Source organism: Mytilus edulis, chromosome 1, assembly GCF_963676685.1.
Source record: "Mytilus edulis chromosome 1, xbMytEdul2.2, whole genome shotgun sequence".
Taxonomy (NCBI): Eukaryota; Metazoa; Mollusca; class Bivalvia; order Mytilida; family Mytilidae; genus Mytilus; species Mytilus edulis.
In genome coordinates, this window is record NC_092344.1 from 125234912 (window position 1) to 125250080 (window position 15169).

The window sequence follows — 15169 nt, forward strand, 5'->3', positions numbered from 1 at the left end:
TGAACATATCTTTTTTTTATTATTAAAACCCGTATCATAGAATATTTGTATAAATGCGCCAAAATATTTCTGAATTAAGAATTATGACCTGTCGACTACACTATCGACGAAGTTTTGTTTTAAACTGTGCTGTGCAGATATGTTCACGGGTTTCATAGATATATAGCTACTTCTATCGTTCTGAAGTAGTGATCTACTCCTGATGAGAGTTGGAGTTGATGGGTGTAAATTCTCAAGGTCATATGAGTACATGGAATACATTGAGTCTGGTCTTGGACGTTTCACACGAGGAGGGTCACATAAACAGTGATAACAAAATATACAGCACGTGTCATTCTCTATGTCTAAGCTGCATTTCGTCGGATTAATATCTTCTAGTTGATTTTGTCCAATTTGAAATAATGTTTTAAAGCCTGATATCACTTTCCATAATAGTTCCCTCCGCAATAAAATATAGACCCACGGATCTAGAATTTGATTTAGTGATGCAATTCTTATCACGAATAAATCCAAAAGAAAATTTCGGGGTAATAATCCTGTTTGGTTTATAATAATTCTTGCCTGAAAATATAAAATACATATATTAGGTAAAATTCAATTTTGCGAAATATGTGTATATATAGGCATACAGCTAGGTAATTGCTGCAACACATTCTTGTTTGTAAGTTGTGATAAGAAATGGCCTTCACAATTCACAAAGAACGGTTCACAAGGAATCTGTATCAAACGTCGGTGTTCATACAAAATACGTTCTCATCTCTCCGTTCTAAATTTTATTTTTAATCCAATTTGACAAACACACTCTTGCATTTGTTTTGGAGTATGAATATTTTACCTAAGGACATTTTGTGAAAAGCTTGGCAGCTAATTTGGATTATTTATAAAAAAAAATTCAATTATGTGAACTATTTAAAAATCTAGAATATGCTTTTTACTAAAAGACATATTTATCACTTTGTTTGAAAAAAAAATCCACGAAATGGTGAGATTATAAGTTATCTACGTTCATATCCGTAGATATGGATATTTTAACACCCTGAAGTACCCCAGTACACCATGAGGCGTAGCCGAAGGGTGTACAGGGTACTGAAGGGTGTTAAAATATCCATATCTACGAATATGAACGTAGATAACGAATTTATCCCCGGTCTTAGTCCGAATCGGGCGAGTTTTATGGAAATTCGGGTACAAAGTGTAACGCGAAAACAACGTTTTTTTCATTATCTAAAAAAAGTTTTATTGAAATTTGGAAATTTTACATATTTTTTACAGGGTGTAGGGTACTACCTTTGGTAGAACCCTACAGGTAGTCAAATATAAGACGTTTTTAATACGGAGACAGAGAAACTGGAATGAGTCAAATTTGGCGCTCAATGTTGTGAGCGTTACGCCATAGATGGTGTGACGTCAACGTGGGTAATTTGCATAGCATGTCAGTAGTCCCATTCCTTGAAAATGTGGCAGTCAAGTGATGCATTTAATGAAATGAGTGTAAATGATCGGCATAATAGGACAAAATCGTTAATGAATTAAATATTTAATTACAAACATCATAGATAATCTACAGATTTCAATATTTCACAAGGAACAATCATGGAACTAAGGAAAACTTGCGTGAAGTTCCCCGGGATAATGGTTAGCAACGTCCGGGGATATGGGTTAGCAACACCCAGGGGCTATGGGTTTTGTAACGACGTGCGTTAACCAATCAAAATCCTAGATATATACTAAGCCGGGGATAATTAAAGTTGTACCTACTTTAGAATAAATGGCACCTAACATTATAGTGACTTTAAAATAGTTAAAGCAGAACCTACTGTGAGATGTCAACGTATATTTGTTTCGGCTTAGTGAATTCCAATGAAACTTTGTTGGTCATTTCGCCATTATATATGTTCCTGTTGGAACACAAATTCTATAATTGTTTTATTGTTTGGATCAAATTATGTAATATTTGATCCAGTGAAAATGATATATCAGAATATTTCGTCTATTGTTTAAACTTATATAATGAAAGAACTTTTTTATGATATAGGATACTCGTAACATAACCTTAAAAATGCCATGATGACTTCTGTTGGTTGAAACAGTACCTACCATAAGAGGCATATAACATGCGCTAAATACTATGGTGACTCCAACTAATTGTACTAACATCTGACATTCATTGAAGCGTTTAGAATTACTACCATATTTGGATCTTCCGTATTTTGACACGTGCTGACATTGACGTTTTGTCAAGGTGAACATAACCGTTAAGTTACAGCAGACGGTCACGATAATGACGGCAATGGCTAATGAAGCGAATAAATAGTTAAATACTTTATCTACTGGGTCATTAGTGAAATAATCGACAAAACACCACGTTCTAGGGTAATGTAGAACTAATTGACCGAAGCCTAGGAATGGGAGTGCGGCAAAACATGCTGCTATAGTCCAGCAGAATATCAAAATCATTGTAGCATGTTTTGTTGACGAACGAGTATTGTATATAAGAGGGTATATTATACAAAACACTCTCTCTATAGACATGCTACACACTATCAGCATTGTTGCAAAACTGGCAAAGATCATGACATAGCCGAAGTAATTACACATTGCTGTCCCACCTATCCATTGTAGGTTGTTTACATACACGGCTAACACAACGGGTGATGTTAATGTAATGCCCAGAAAATCCGTGATACAGAGTCCGGCTACTAATCGATAAAATATCGTCCTCTTCTGTTCAGGCTCAGATCTAATCAACACAATAAGAGCCAAAATGTTTCCAAAAACTCCTGCTCCAAACATCACTCCCGAAATAATAACCGTATTATGTATATTTGAAGTATAATCCGTATCGTTGGTCTGATTATAAGGTTGAGTTGCTGATGATTGTGGACTTCCACTTGTGTTCCCAATGAAACCGAACATCAAACTATTGTATCCTTGTTGTAGGTAGATATATGTTATATAGTTATTGTGTAAACTCTGCAAACTTCACCAGTAAAAGATAACATGAATCTTTTTTTGTCAATTACTGCCAAAAATAATGATATTTCAGCTAAGTGAATTTTATCAATGAACAGTTACATAGCAAAGTATAAAAAATGTACAAATCTCATAACAAAAATCAATTGTACTTAACAGTGATTTCGTTTCCCGGAAAACACAAAAAAATTGTCGGAAACAACGGTTGAACCTCCACAACAATTTGACAATATAATATGAAATATGTGCTAAAACTGATCAAATTAACGTCCTTTCATACTTAATAATAAGTCTGTAATGAGATTTTTATTTCAATTATAACTATATATAGGAGGGTTGACACTGTGTACATACGGTTAAACGCTGTGTAGATGTTTTTAATATATAGATTGGAGAGTTGTTTTTCTCGTTTGAATGTTTCAACACTTGTCCTTTTTTAAGGCCCTTTATAGCTTGCAGTTCGAAATGAGCCAATACTCAGTGTTAAAGACCGTACTTTGACCTATAATGGCAAACTCTTGGATGGAAGATTATCTTTTTATATCTAACACTGTGTACATGGGGTTACGTTTTGTAGATTGATTTACACTGTGTACATGAATTAACGCGGTGTATATGGGATATAGTCCTGCGGCTACAGCAAACAAGCATATATCAGACAATTGTGAACACCCTGCTACAAGCATGAAATTTGGCATAGACCTTCCTCAACTATTACTCTTTTATTTCAGATAGGGTGGCATTTGAAAAAAGAAAAAAAATGTCTCACTTCTGGTAAAATCCAAAATGGCGGACTTCATACTTAAATCAGCACAATATCGAAGGCTAGTATTTGAAAAGGTGTTATTATCATGCTACAACCATATTATTTGTTACAAATCTTTGTTTTGTACTACTTTTGGATATATTATATTGTTTAGACGTCTGCAAAAATCCTACTTCCGGTAAATTCCAACATGGCGGACATTGTACTAAAATAAGCTTATTTTTGGGGTAAAAAGTAAGTAAGTAAGTAAGTAAGTAAGTAAGTAAGTAAAACTTTATTTGGATTCGGCATATTGACAAACAATACAAACATAAGCTCTAATGAGCTTTTCACCGAATATAAAAACATATGCAATAACAAATAAAACAAGGCATGCAGCATGCAATAAATAATAAAAAGCAGCACCAAAAATTAACTCTAAGCAAATAGCATATACATGTATCTTGCAAAATACCAAAACATATATATGAAGCACTAAAAATTTTTAAAATTTTCTGTTAAAAATTATTTTTTAAATAATTTATGATTTATAAAGTAAAAATATCAAATCAATCAAATTTTAAAAATTAAATAACAAAAATTTCAGTTGCAAAGCAAGCTGTTAATGCAGCATAAAAAGCATAAATATTGTAACACATTAGTTATCTACAGGCAGAGAAAAACATTCTGTTCCACTCCAGGACTGAACAAGACTCTTAAAATGTGAGAAGCTGTTAACAGTCCTGAAGTGGTCTGGTAAGCTATTCCATAAAGAAGCAGCAGCAAAACTAAAAGATTTTTTTTCCATATGAGGTAGTTCTTACCTGTGGTATATCCAAAATATTACTGTATCTAAAAGAATATTTAGTGTGTTTAATTTTGAGTAAATTTTGTAAACATACAGGAGCCAAATTATTTAACATTTTATAAGTCTCAAGTGCCATTGTCCTGATACGTCTTACTTGTAGGGTTGGAACCTTTGCGTTCTCAAAAAGAGTTTCAGAGGATGATAAGTAGTCGTCATATACAAATCTTAATGCTCTGTCTTGTATTTTTTCAAGTTTTGTAGAATTTTTCTCTGTACAAAAATGCCAAGCCAAAGTAATTGAAATGTGTTTAAACGTATTGCTACTATCATTACATTGTGCATTAACCTTTCTTTGGTTCTTCTACATGTTCTAATGGATACAATGTATGAAAAATCTGTCTTTAAAACGCCGTCTACTTCCGGTAATATTCAAAATGGCGGACATAGAAATATCAATTTATTATTTAAATATTCAACTTTTTTTCAAAATGTAAAGAAAATGTTGATTTTTGTGCTGGTCATTAATATTTTGGCTTTAAGTTATCCTTAAAACACCTAATTCAATTCTGTTGTAAATGTTTTAATACGAAGTTGACACTTCCGGTAAAAATATGGCGTAAATTTCAAAGATGAGTACTCAATCCATTTCTTCTATGTAGAGTTTTGGATAGATTGATCAAAAAAAATATCAGGATAATACTAAAACATTTTTAAAATTACTACTATTTGGCCAAAATACATGTTTATTAACAGTCCCTACCACATGCACACAAAGCAGTGCACTGGAGACCCGATTTTCCACATTAACAACGACCGAGACATCCTTTCTTACATCCACAATGTACAAGCTTTTGCCAAATGATGAGGCCTCAGAAATAGTTTTTAAAAAGGGATCCTCTTTGTCCCTTCGTCATCCATTAGCGCCTGGACGGAATAGCATAAGAGCCAATCAAATGCTCGTCCCCCTAAACACCTTCCCTAGTATATTGCACGTTTTACATGCTGGAAAAGAGTAGACCAAGTTGAGGAAATAGCCTCAATTAGCCTTCCCTTTTGTGCAATAGTTATTTTCTTGCTTCGTTAACCATGTTAGCCCCATCTGATCAGTTCGTGCGATCTTACAGTAAAACCCCGGTGATTTCGGTTGATCAATCATCATTCTTTATGTTAAAGTCACATCTTCAAATGCAATCAATGACTCCCACGCTGTCTTTTTTCTTTCCAAGCAAAGAGAGAACCGTATCACAACCGGTAAAGGCATTGATCACAATAAGTGTGTGTGATCACTTATTGCCTAGTACATTTGAAAGACCATTGATAGATAGTAATCCAAAATGTTTTGCCTTCCCAAACACAATCCATAGTTCGTCTACCCCTATGTCACGGAATAGCGAAATAGTAATGACAGCATCATCAGTAACGACTGTTCGAATCATGACTCGTTTAAGTTCGTGTTTCACTGCATCAGACACATTCACCATGATTCTAGTGTCAGCTTCTTAGTGTGAACATGGTGCTTAATTTGAAATACATCACGTGGTGATAACACTGAAAATCCTGAGCATTTGTTGCTACAACTACCATACTCATAAAAAATTTCATCCACTCTTGTTACAGTTTCAATGTATTTTATTCAGGTAAGAACATAATAATCAGCATACTCGTTAGGAAACACCTTGAAACTGTAACAATATTGGATGTAGTCTCGGATGCGTACATAGACAATACTGGTAGTTTGAAGGCTGCTACAAGAAGCAAGAGCTACATTTTGGGGAAAGAGAATACACAGACGAATCCAGGGTCAAAACAAATTCCTCAAATTTGGCAAAGTGTTCTGAGAGATGACGACAATAAGATAGACATTTTTAGTTTTCATTCACAGCAGCTTGCTCAATAAAATTTTGAGGAAAAGGTAGTTGTAGCAACAAATGCTCAGGATGTTCAGTGTTATCCACCACTTGATGATGTTCCAAGTTTAGCACCATCGAACAGTCGATATTGATGTCATTGCTGTTTCGCTATTCCGTGACATAGGGGCAGACGATCTTTGGTTTGCATTTGGAAGTGGGAAAAACTTTAGATATATATCTATACATGACCTTTCAAATGCACTAGGCACTGAGAGATTACACGTTTACTGGACAGGGAACTGTGTTGGTGACATGGATTGCGTTTGAAGATGTGACTTTAGCATTTAGAATGAGTACAAAGCAAGAAAACATGCGTTTTTGGGAGAGGGAAGACTTATTGAGGCTATTCCCACGACTCGGTCTAGTCTTTTTCAGCATGTAAAGCGTGCATTATACCATGGCGGCTATGAATGAGTAACAAGCGTGGAATTGGTTCCTATGCTAACTAGTCCAGACGCTTATGAATGGGGAAGGAACAAATATGATCCAGGGGAACCCTTTTGAACTCTTAGTGAGGCCTCTTTCATCTTATCAGGAGCTTGTACATTGTGGATGTAAGAAACAATACCAGTCTTTGTAAATGTGGAAAATCAACTCTCCGATTGTGAATAAACATGTATTTGCGGGCTAACGAGTATACTGATGGGGTATTATGTCCTTACCTCAATAAAACACATTGAAATTGTAACACGAGTGGATGAATTCTCGGATGCGTATGGTAGTTGTAGCAACAAATGTTCAGGATATTCTATCTTATCCACCACGTTATGTATTTCAAGTTTAGCACTATGTTCACAATTAGAGGCAGACACTAGAATCATGGTTCATGTATCTGATGCAGTGAAACATGAACTTAAACGAGTCATGATTCAAACAGTCGTTACTGATGATGCTGTCATTACTGTTTCGCTTCTCCGTGACATGGAGGTAGACGAACTATGGATTGTGTTTGGGAGAGCACAGCAACTTTGAATTGATATCTATCAATGACCTTTCAAATGCACTAGGCAATAAGTGATCACACACACTTATTGTGATCCATGCCTTTACCAGTTGTGATACAGTTCTATCTTTGCTTGAAAAGAAAAAGACTGCGTGTGAGACATTGATGGCATTTGAAAATGTGACTTTAACATAAAGAATGATGATTGATCAACCTAAATCACCGAGGTTTTACTATAAGATCGAACCATAAATTTAACTGATTGTGTTAACATGGTTAACGAAGCAAGAAAAAAGTTTTGTGCAAAAGGGAAGGCTAAATGAGGCTATTCCCTCAACTTGATCTGGTCTTTTCCAGCATGTAAAACGTGCAATATACTAGTGCAGGTATTTAGGGGGACGAGCTTGGAATTGGCTCTTATGCTACCCAGTCCAGGCGCTAATGGATGGCGAAGGGACAAAGAGGATCCCTTTTAAAAAAACTCTTTCTGAGGCCTCATCATTTTGTTAGAAGCTTGTACATGTGGATGTAAGAAAGGATGATGTGAAAAATCGTGTCTCCCGTAGACTGCCTTGTGTGCATGAGGTGGTGATCGTGAATGAACATGTCTTTTTGGCCGAATGGTAGTAGCAGTTTAAAAATGTTTTATTTTGTTTTAATCAATCTATCCAAAACTCTACATCGAAGATATGGATTGAGGACTCATCTTTGAAATTTACGCCAGATTGTTTTTTTTTTTTACCGGAAGTGATTACTTTGTATTTAAACATTTACAACTTAATAGAATAAGTTGTTTTGAGGATAACTTAAAGTCAGCACAATAAACAACATTTTAAAAAAAGAAATTGATATTTCTATGTCCGCCATTTTGGATATGACCGGAATTAAGGGTTTTAAAGAAATATGTTTTATACATTGTATCCATGAGACGCACCAAAGACATGGTTCCTGCACAATGTAATGATAGTATCAATATGTTTAAACATATTTCAATTACCCTCCCTAAAAAATAAGCTTATTTTAGTACAATGTCCGCCATATAACATTTTACCGGAAGTAGGGTTTTTCAAGACATCTAATCTATATAATATATCCAAAAGTAGTAAAAAACAAAAGTTTGTACCAAATATTATCATAGTAGCATGATTATAACACCTTTTCACATACTAGCCTTCGATGTTGGACTGATTTAAGTATGAAGTCCGCCGTTTTGGATTTTACCTGAAGTGCGACATTTTTTTCAAATGCCTCCCTATCGGAAATAAAAGAGTAACAGATGGGGAAGTTATATGCCAAATTTCATGCTTGTAGCAGGATGTGCACAATTTTTCACAAAGCCGCCGTACTAATAACACTGTTTAGATGGATTTACTCTTTGTATATAGATTAACGCTGTTTAGATAGGTTAACACTGCAAAGATAGGTTAACACTGTGTAGAAAAGGTTACACTTTGTAGATGGGTTAACACTGTGTAGAAAGGGTTAACACTGTGTATATGGGTTAACACTGTAGAAAGATAAACACTGTGTAGAATGATTAACATTGTGTAGAAGGATTGACACTGTGTAGATGTATTGGCACTGTGAAGATGGGTTAACACTGTGTAGATGGGTTAACACTGTGTAGATGGGTTAACACTGTGTAGAGGGGTTAACTCTGTGTAGAAAGGTTTACACTGTGTAGATAGGTTAACACTATGTAGAATGATTAACACTGCGTAGATGGATTGACACTGTGTAGAAGGGTTAACTCTGTGTAGAAAGGTTTACACTGTGTAGATGGGTTAACACTGTGTAGATGGATTGACACTGTGTAGATGGATTAACACTGTGAAGGTGGATTGACACTGTGTAGAGGGGTTAACTCTGTGTAGAGGGGTTAACTCTGTGTAGAAAGGTTTATACTGTGTAGATATGTTAACACTGTGTAGATGGGTTAACACTACGCAGATGGATTGACACTGTGTAGAGGGGTTAACTCTGTGTATAAAGGTTTACACTGTGTAGATAAGTTAACACTGTGTAGATGGATTGACACTGTGTAGATGGGTTAACACTGTGTAGATGGATTAACACTGTGAAGGTGGATTGACACTGTGTAGAGGGGTTAACTCTGTGTAGAAAGGTTTACACTGTGTAGATATGTTAACACTGTGTAGATGGATTGACACTGTGTAGATGGGTTAACACTGTGTAGATAGATTGACACTGTGTAGAGGGGTTTACACTGTGTAGATATGTTAACACTGTGTAGATGGATTGACACTGTATAGATGGGTTAACACTGTGTAGATGGATTGACACTGTGTAGATGGATTAACACTGTGAAGGTGGATTGACACTGTGTAGAGGTGTTAACTCTGTGTAGAAAGGTTTACACTGTGTAGATATGTTAACACTGTGTAGATGGATTGACACTGTGTAGATGGGTTAACACTGTGTAGATAGATTGACACTGTGTAGAGGGGTTTACACTGTGTAGATATGTTAACACTGTGTAGATGGATTGACACTGTGTAGATGGGTTAACACTGTGTAGATAGATTGACACTGTGTAGATGGGTTAACACTGTGTAGATGGATTGACACTGTGTAGAGGGGTTAACACTGTGTCGATGGATTGACACTGTGTAGATGGGTTAACACTGTGAAGTTGGATTGACACTGTGTAGATAGGTTAACGCTGTGAAGGTGGATTGACACTGTGTAGAGGGGTTAACAATGTGAAGGTGGATTGACACTGTGTAGATGGGTTAACACTGTGTAGATGGATTAACACTGTGAAGGTGGATTGACACTGTGTAGAAGGGTTAACTCTGTTTAGAAAGGTTTACACTGTGTAGATATGTTAACACTGTGTAGATGGGTAAACACTGTGTAGATGGGTTAACACTGTGTAGATAGATTGACACTATGTAGAGGGGTTTACACTGTGTAGATATGTTAACACTGTGTAGATATGTTAACACTGTGTAGATGGATTGACACTGTGTAGATGGATAAACACTGTGAAGGTGGATTGACACTGTGTAGAGGGGATAACACTGTGAAGGTGGATTGACACTGTGTAGAGGGGTTAACACTGTGAAGGTGGATTGACACTGTGTAGATGGGTTAACACTATGAAGGTGGATTGACACTGTGTAGATAGGCTAACACTGTGAAGGTGGATTGACACTGTGCAGATGGGTTAACACTGTGAAAGTGGATTGACTATGTGTAGATGGGTTAACACTATGAAGATGGATTGACACTGTGTAGATAGGCTAACACTGTGAAGGTGGATTGACACTGTGTGCACTGTAGATGGGTTAACACTATGAAGGTGGATTGACACTGTGTAGATGGGTTGACACTGTGAAAGTTGATTGACACTGTGTAGAGGGGTTAACACTGTGAAGGTGGATTGACACTGTGTGGATGGGTTAACACTGTGAAGGTGGATTGACACTGTGCAGATAGGTTAACACTGTGTAGATGGATTGACACTGTGTATAGGTTAACACTGTGTCGATGGATTGACACTGTGTAAATGGGTTAACACTGTGTCGATGGATTGACACTTTTTAGATGGGTTAACACTGTGAAGATGGGTTAACACTGTGAAGATGGGTTAACACTGTGAAGGTGAATTGACACTGTGTAGTAGGGGTAACACTGTGAAAGTGGATTGACACTGTGTAGATTGGTTAACACTATGAAGGTGGATTGACACTGTGTAGATAGGCTAACACTGTGAAGGTGGATTGACACTGTGTAGATGGGTTAACACTGTGAATATTGGTTAACGCTATGAAAATGTGTTAACACTGTGTAGGTGGTTTTAACACTGTGTAGATCGGTTAACTATGTGTCGATTGGTTAACACTGTGTAGATGGGTTAACCCTGTATAGATGGGTTAACACTGTGTAGATGGGTTTACTTTGTATAAATAGGTGAACACTTTGTAGATGAATTAACACTGTCTAGAGATTAACACTGTGTAGGTGGGTTAACAGTGTGTAGAAAGGGGGCACGGGTTAAACGCTGTGAAGGTGAGAAAACATTGTTTCAGTAATCAACATATATAGTAGTAAGTAAACTATTATATGTAAAACATTAACGATTTGATTTCACATGGTAACTAGACTTAATCATATTTAGGTCATTTTTGGTCAAATGACGTGAGATTGTAGGTTTCATTTAAATGTCAAGAACAAAAGAGAGTGAGGTCCCTTTATTGCTAAGGCTAAGTGAGATACCGCTCCAGAAAACAATATAATTTTCATAAGGTTAACCTTCATGATGTAACCTGAAATTGAAGCATTATGTAAACAAGTGTCAAAAGATCGTTTTGAATGTCTTCTAGAAGATATGCAAGGTATGCAAAAAGAGTTGTTAGATCCCGAGGTGGACATTTCAAATCAAAACGAAACAAATATGGCGTTATATTCCGAGGTACTGTCGAATACAAACGCCAACACAAAGCAAAACAAACAGTTGGAGCTGATAATGTTACAGGTGAATCAAGTGATCCCAGTGACTATAAACAAAATTATATTTCTGACAGATACCGATGTATTTGGTTCTGTTTAACCACCGAGACCCCTATGGCTTACGAACATAGAAATAAACAACGCCATTGAAACAAAATTTCCAGCTAAACGGATAAAAGGTATTCAGAGAATCCGTGATATGTGGCGCACTTGTCACGTGTATGTGTACTCCCCTGCACTCCCAAAATCCCCGAAATCCAGACAATTTACAACCAGATACCATCAGAATTACAGTCAAAATGTGACGATTTCCGCTGATGATAGTAACAACAAATAGTGACAACTGATGAATCTGTAAATGACAAAGGCTGAGAAGCTGAAACCAAAAACAAATGTGGCAAATAAACCAAAAGTCCCGAAACAACAGATGCTAATTCAAACAATGCAAATAAGCCAAATACTACAAAACAAGGAAGGGGAAAGTGTGAATGAGGCAAGTTTCAAGAACAAGTTAGTTTCTACAATTTATTGGTTAAGTCGGGAATTCCAAATGGCCGAACGATTTGATATGATATTGGACGTCAGAGGTTTGTATAACAAATTAGCATCCTGTTATCATTTCAAATTAGCATCCTGTTATCATTTCAAATTAGCATCCTGTTATCATTTCAAATTAGCATCCTATTGTACCATTGTACTTTGGATTGCGAGAATAAAGATTTATATATTATCAATTCAATTTAACATCCTATTATGAACACATTGTTGTCAATCTGTAGAAATTGATATTAGAAAAATCTTGTTTAATTAGTGTCGTACTGTTACTTGAACATCTGGTTATCACTCTCAATCAAACTGATTATGGTTTGTCGTCATACATGTTGTATTATGGTTTGTCGTCATACCTGTTGTATCCAAATTATTTGTCATTATAATAGTTAAGAGGGTCTAAATAGGGTTTAAAAATGTCATATCGAGGCCTTTTATAACTGACTATGCGGTATGGGCTTTGCTCATTATTGAGGACCGTACGATGACCTATAGTTGTTAATGTCTGTGTCATTTTGGTCTCTTGTGGACAGTTGTCTCATTGGCAGTCATACCACATCTTATTTTTATCATTAGAGATGATCTTAGTTGTGACCATTCTAATATAACGCTCTTCTTTTGCGTATTAACAAAATCATTTTATTACAACCTCAGTTATATTTTAACAACGCCGGAAATCAAAATTGAGAAATAATTTCTTTGCTCATTTTAACATGGCAGTCATGTTCCGTATTTTTTATTTTTTTTGGTTAAATTTGGTACATTATTGTATAATCTGTAAACCCTAGCTAGACGCTCACTAAGTCTATGTAATTAATTGCTTCAGATGGAAATATCGATTTATTCTATAAGTATTAATTTTCGGTTCATAATCGAAAAAAAAGGACAAAAAAGACAATTGGGTTGAAGAAATGGAACGAGATTTCTATGCTCGGGAGTTTAAATCTGAATCTTTAAGTTAATACACTGTATATGTACCATTCTCACATGACTTTAAGTTAATACACTGTATATGTACCATTCTCACATGACTTTAAGTTAATACACTGTATATGTACCATTCTCACATGACTTTAAGTTAATACACTGTACATGTACCATTCTCACATGACTTTAAGTAAATACACTGTATATGTACCATTCTCACATGACTTTAAGTTAATACACTGTATAAGTACCATTCTCACATGACTTTAAGTTAATACACTGTATATGTACCATTCCCACATGACTTTAAGTTAATACACTGTATATGTACCATTCTCACATGACTTTAAGTTAATACACTGTATAAGTACCATTCTCACATGACTTTAAGTAAATACACTGTATATGTACCATTCTCACATGACTTTTAGTAAATACACTGTATAAGTACCACTCTCACATGACTTTAAGTTAACACACTGTATATGTACTATTCTCACATGACTTTAAATTAACACACTGTATAAGTACCATTCTCATATGACGTCCTGAGTCTTTAAGTTAATACACTGTATATGTACCATTCTCACATGACTTTAAGTAAATACACTGTATAAGTACCATTCTCACACGACGTCCTGAGTCTTTAAGTTATTACACTGTATATGTACTATTCTCACATGACTTTAAGTAAATACACTGTATACGTACCATTCTCACATGACTTTAAGTTAATACACTGTATATGTACCATTCTCACATGACTTTAAGTTAATACACTGTATATGTACCATTCTCACATGACTTTAAGTTAATACACTGTATAAGTACCATTCTCACATGACTTTAAGTTCACACACTGTATATGTACCATTCTCACATGACTTTAAGTTAATACACTGTATATGTACCATTCTCACATAACTTTAAGTTAATACACTGTATATGTACCATTGTCACATGACTTTTGTTGAGACATGTTGAGTAAACGGTGTAACACGCCTGTTTGTTTGTCTGGTTGATGAGTATACGATGTTACAAGCTGTTTTGTGTTTCTGTCTTGTGAGTATACGATGTAAGAACCTGGTTTGTTTGTCTGTTTGATGCGCATACGATGTAACAAGCTGTTTTGTATTTCTGTCCTGTGAGTATACGATGTAACACGCTGTTTTGTGTTTCTGCCTTGTGAGTTTACGATGTAACAAGTGTCTGTTTGATAAGTATACGATGTAGCAAGCTATTTTGTGTTTCTGTCTTGTGAGTATAAGGTGTAACAAGCATGTGTGTTTGTCTGTTTGGTGAGTATAAGGTGGTTTGTTTATTTGATGAGTATACGATGTAACAAGCTGGTTTGTTTGTCAGGTTGATGAGTATGCCATGTAAAAAGAAGGTTTGTTTGCTGGATTGATGAGTTTACGGTGTAATAAGCTGATTTGTGTTTCTGTCTTATGAGTATACAATGTAACTATTGAGGTTTTCTGTCTGTCTGATGAGTATACTATGTTAAAAACTGGTTTGTTTTTTGTCTGATGAGTATACGATATAAAAAGTTAGTTTGTTTGTTTGTTTGATGAGTAGACGATAGTATGTAACAATCGGGTTTGTTTGTCTGATTTACTGGTTTTATTGTATTCTTTATTGTCAAAAATTCATGTTTTTTTCAAAGATATACTTCACGGCTGAAAATCAGAAATTGGTGTTGAAGTTTATAATAATGTCTTATATGCATACACCAAAAGCCCAATTTATTTTGATGTTAAAATTTAAAAAAAAAATATTGTGTATAGTACAGATCATAAACAGTAGATGGGAACCAAAAAAACCCTCTTACCACCATA

General features: G+C 35.4%; 1 protein-coding gene across 1 annotated transcript; it reads right to left on the reverse strand.

Moving 5' to 3' along the window:
- Positions 1 to 3112, reverse strand: LOC139506024 (prostaglandin E2 receptor EP4 subtype-like). Its single transcript, XM_071295319.1, has 2 exons — positions 2098 to 3112; positions 1 to 561 (listed from the first exon to the last, which is right to left on the reverse strand). Exons 1-2 carry the CDS (start codon positions 2914 to 2916, stop codon positions 82 to 84), a joined length of 1299 nt encoding a protein of 432 aa, XP_071151420.1. The 5' UTR covers positions 2917 to 3112; the 3' UTR covers positions 1 to 81.
- Between the last annotated feature and the right edge of the window lie 12057 nt (positions 3113 to 15169).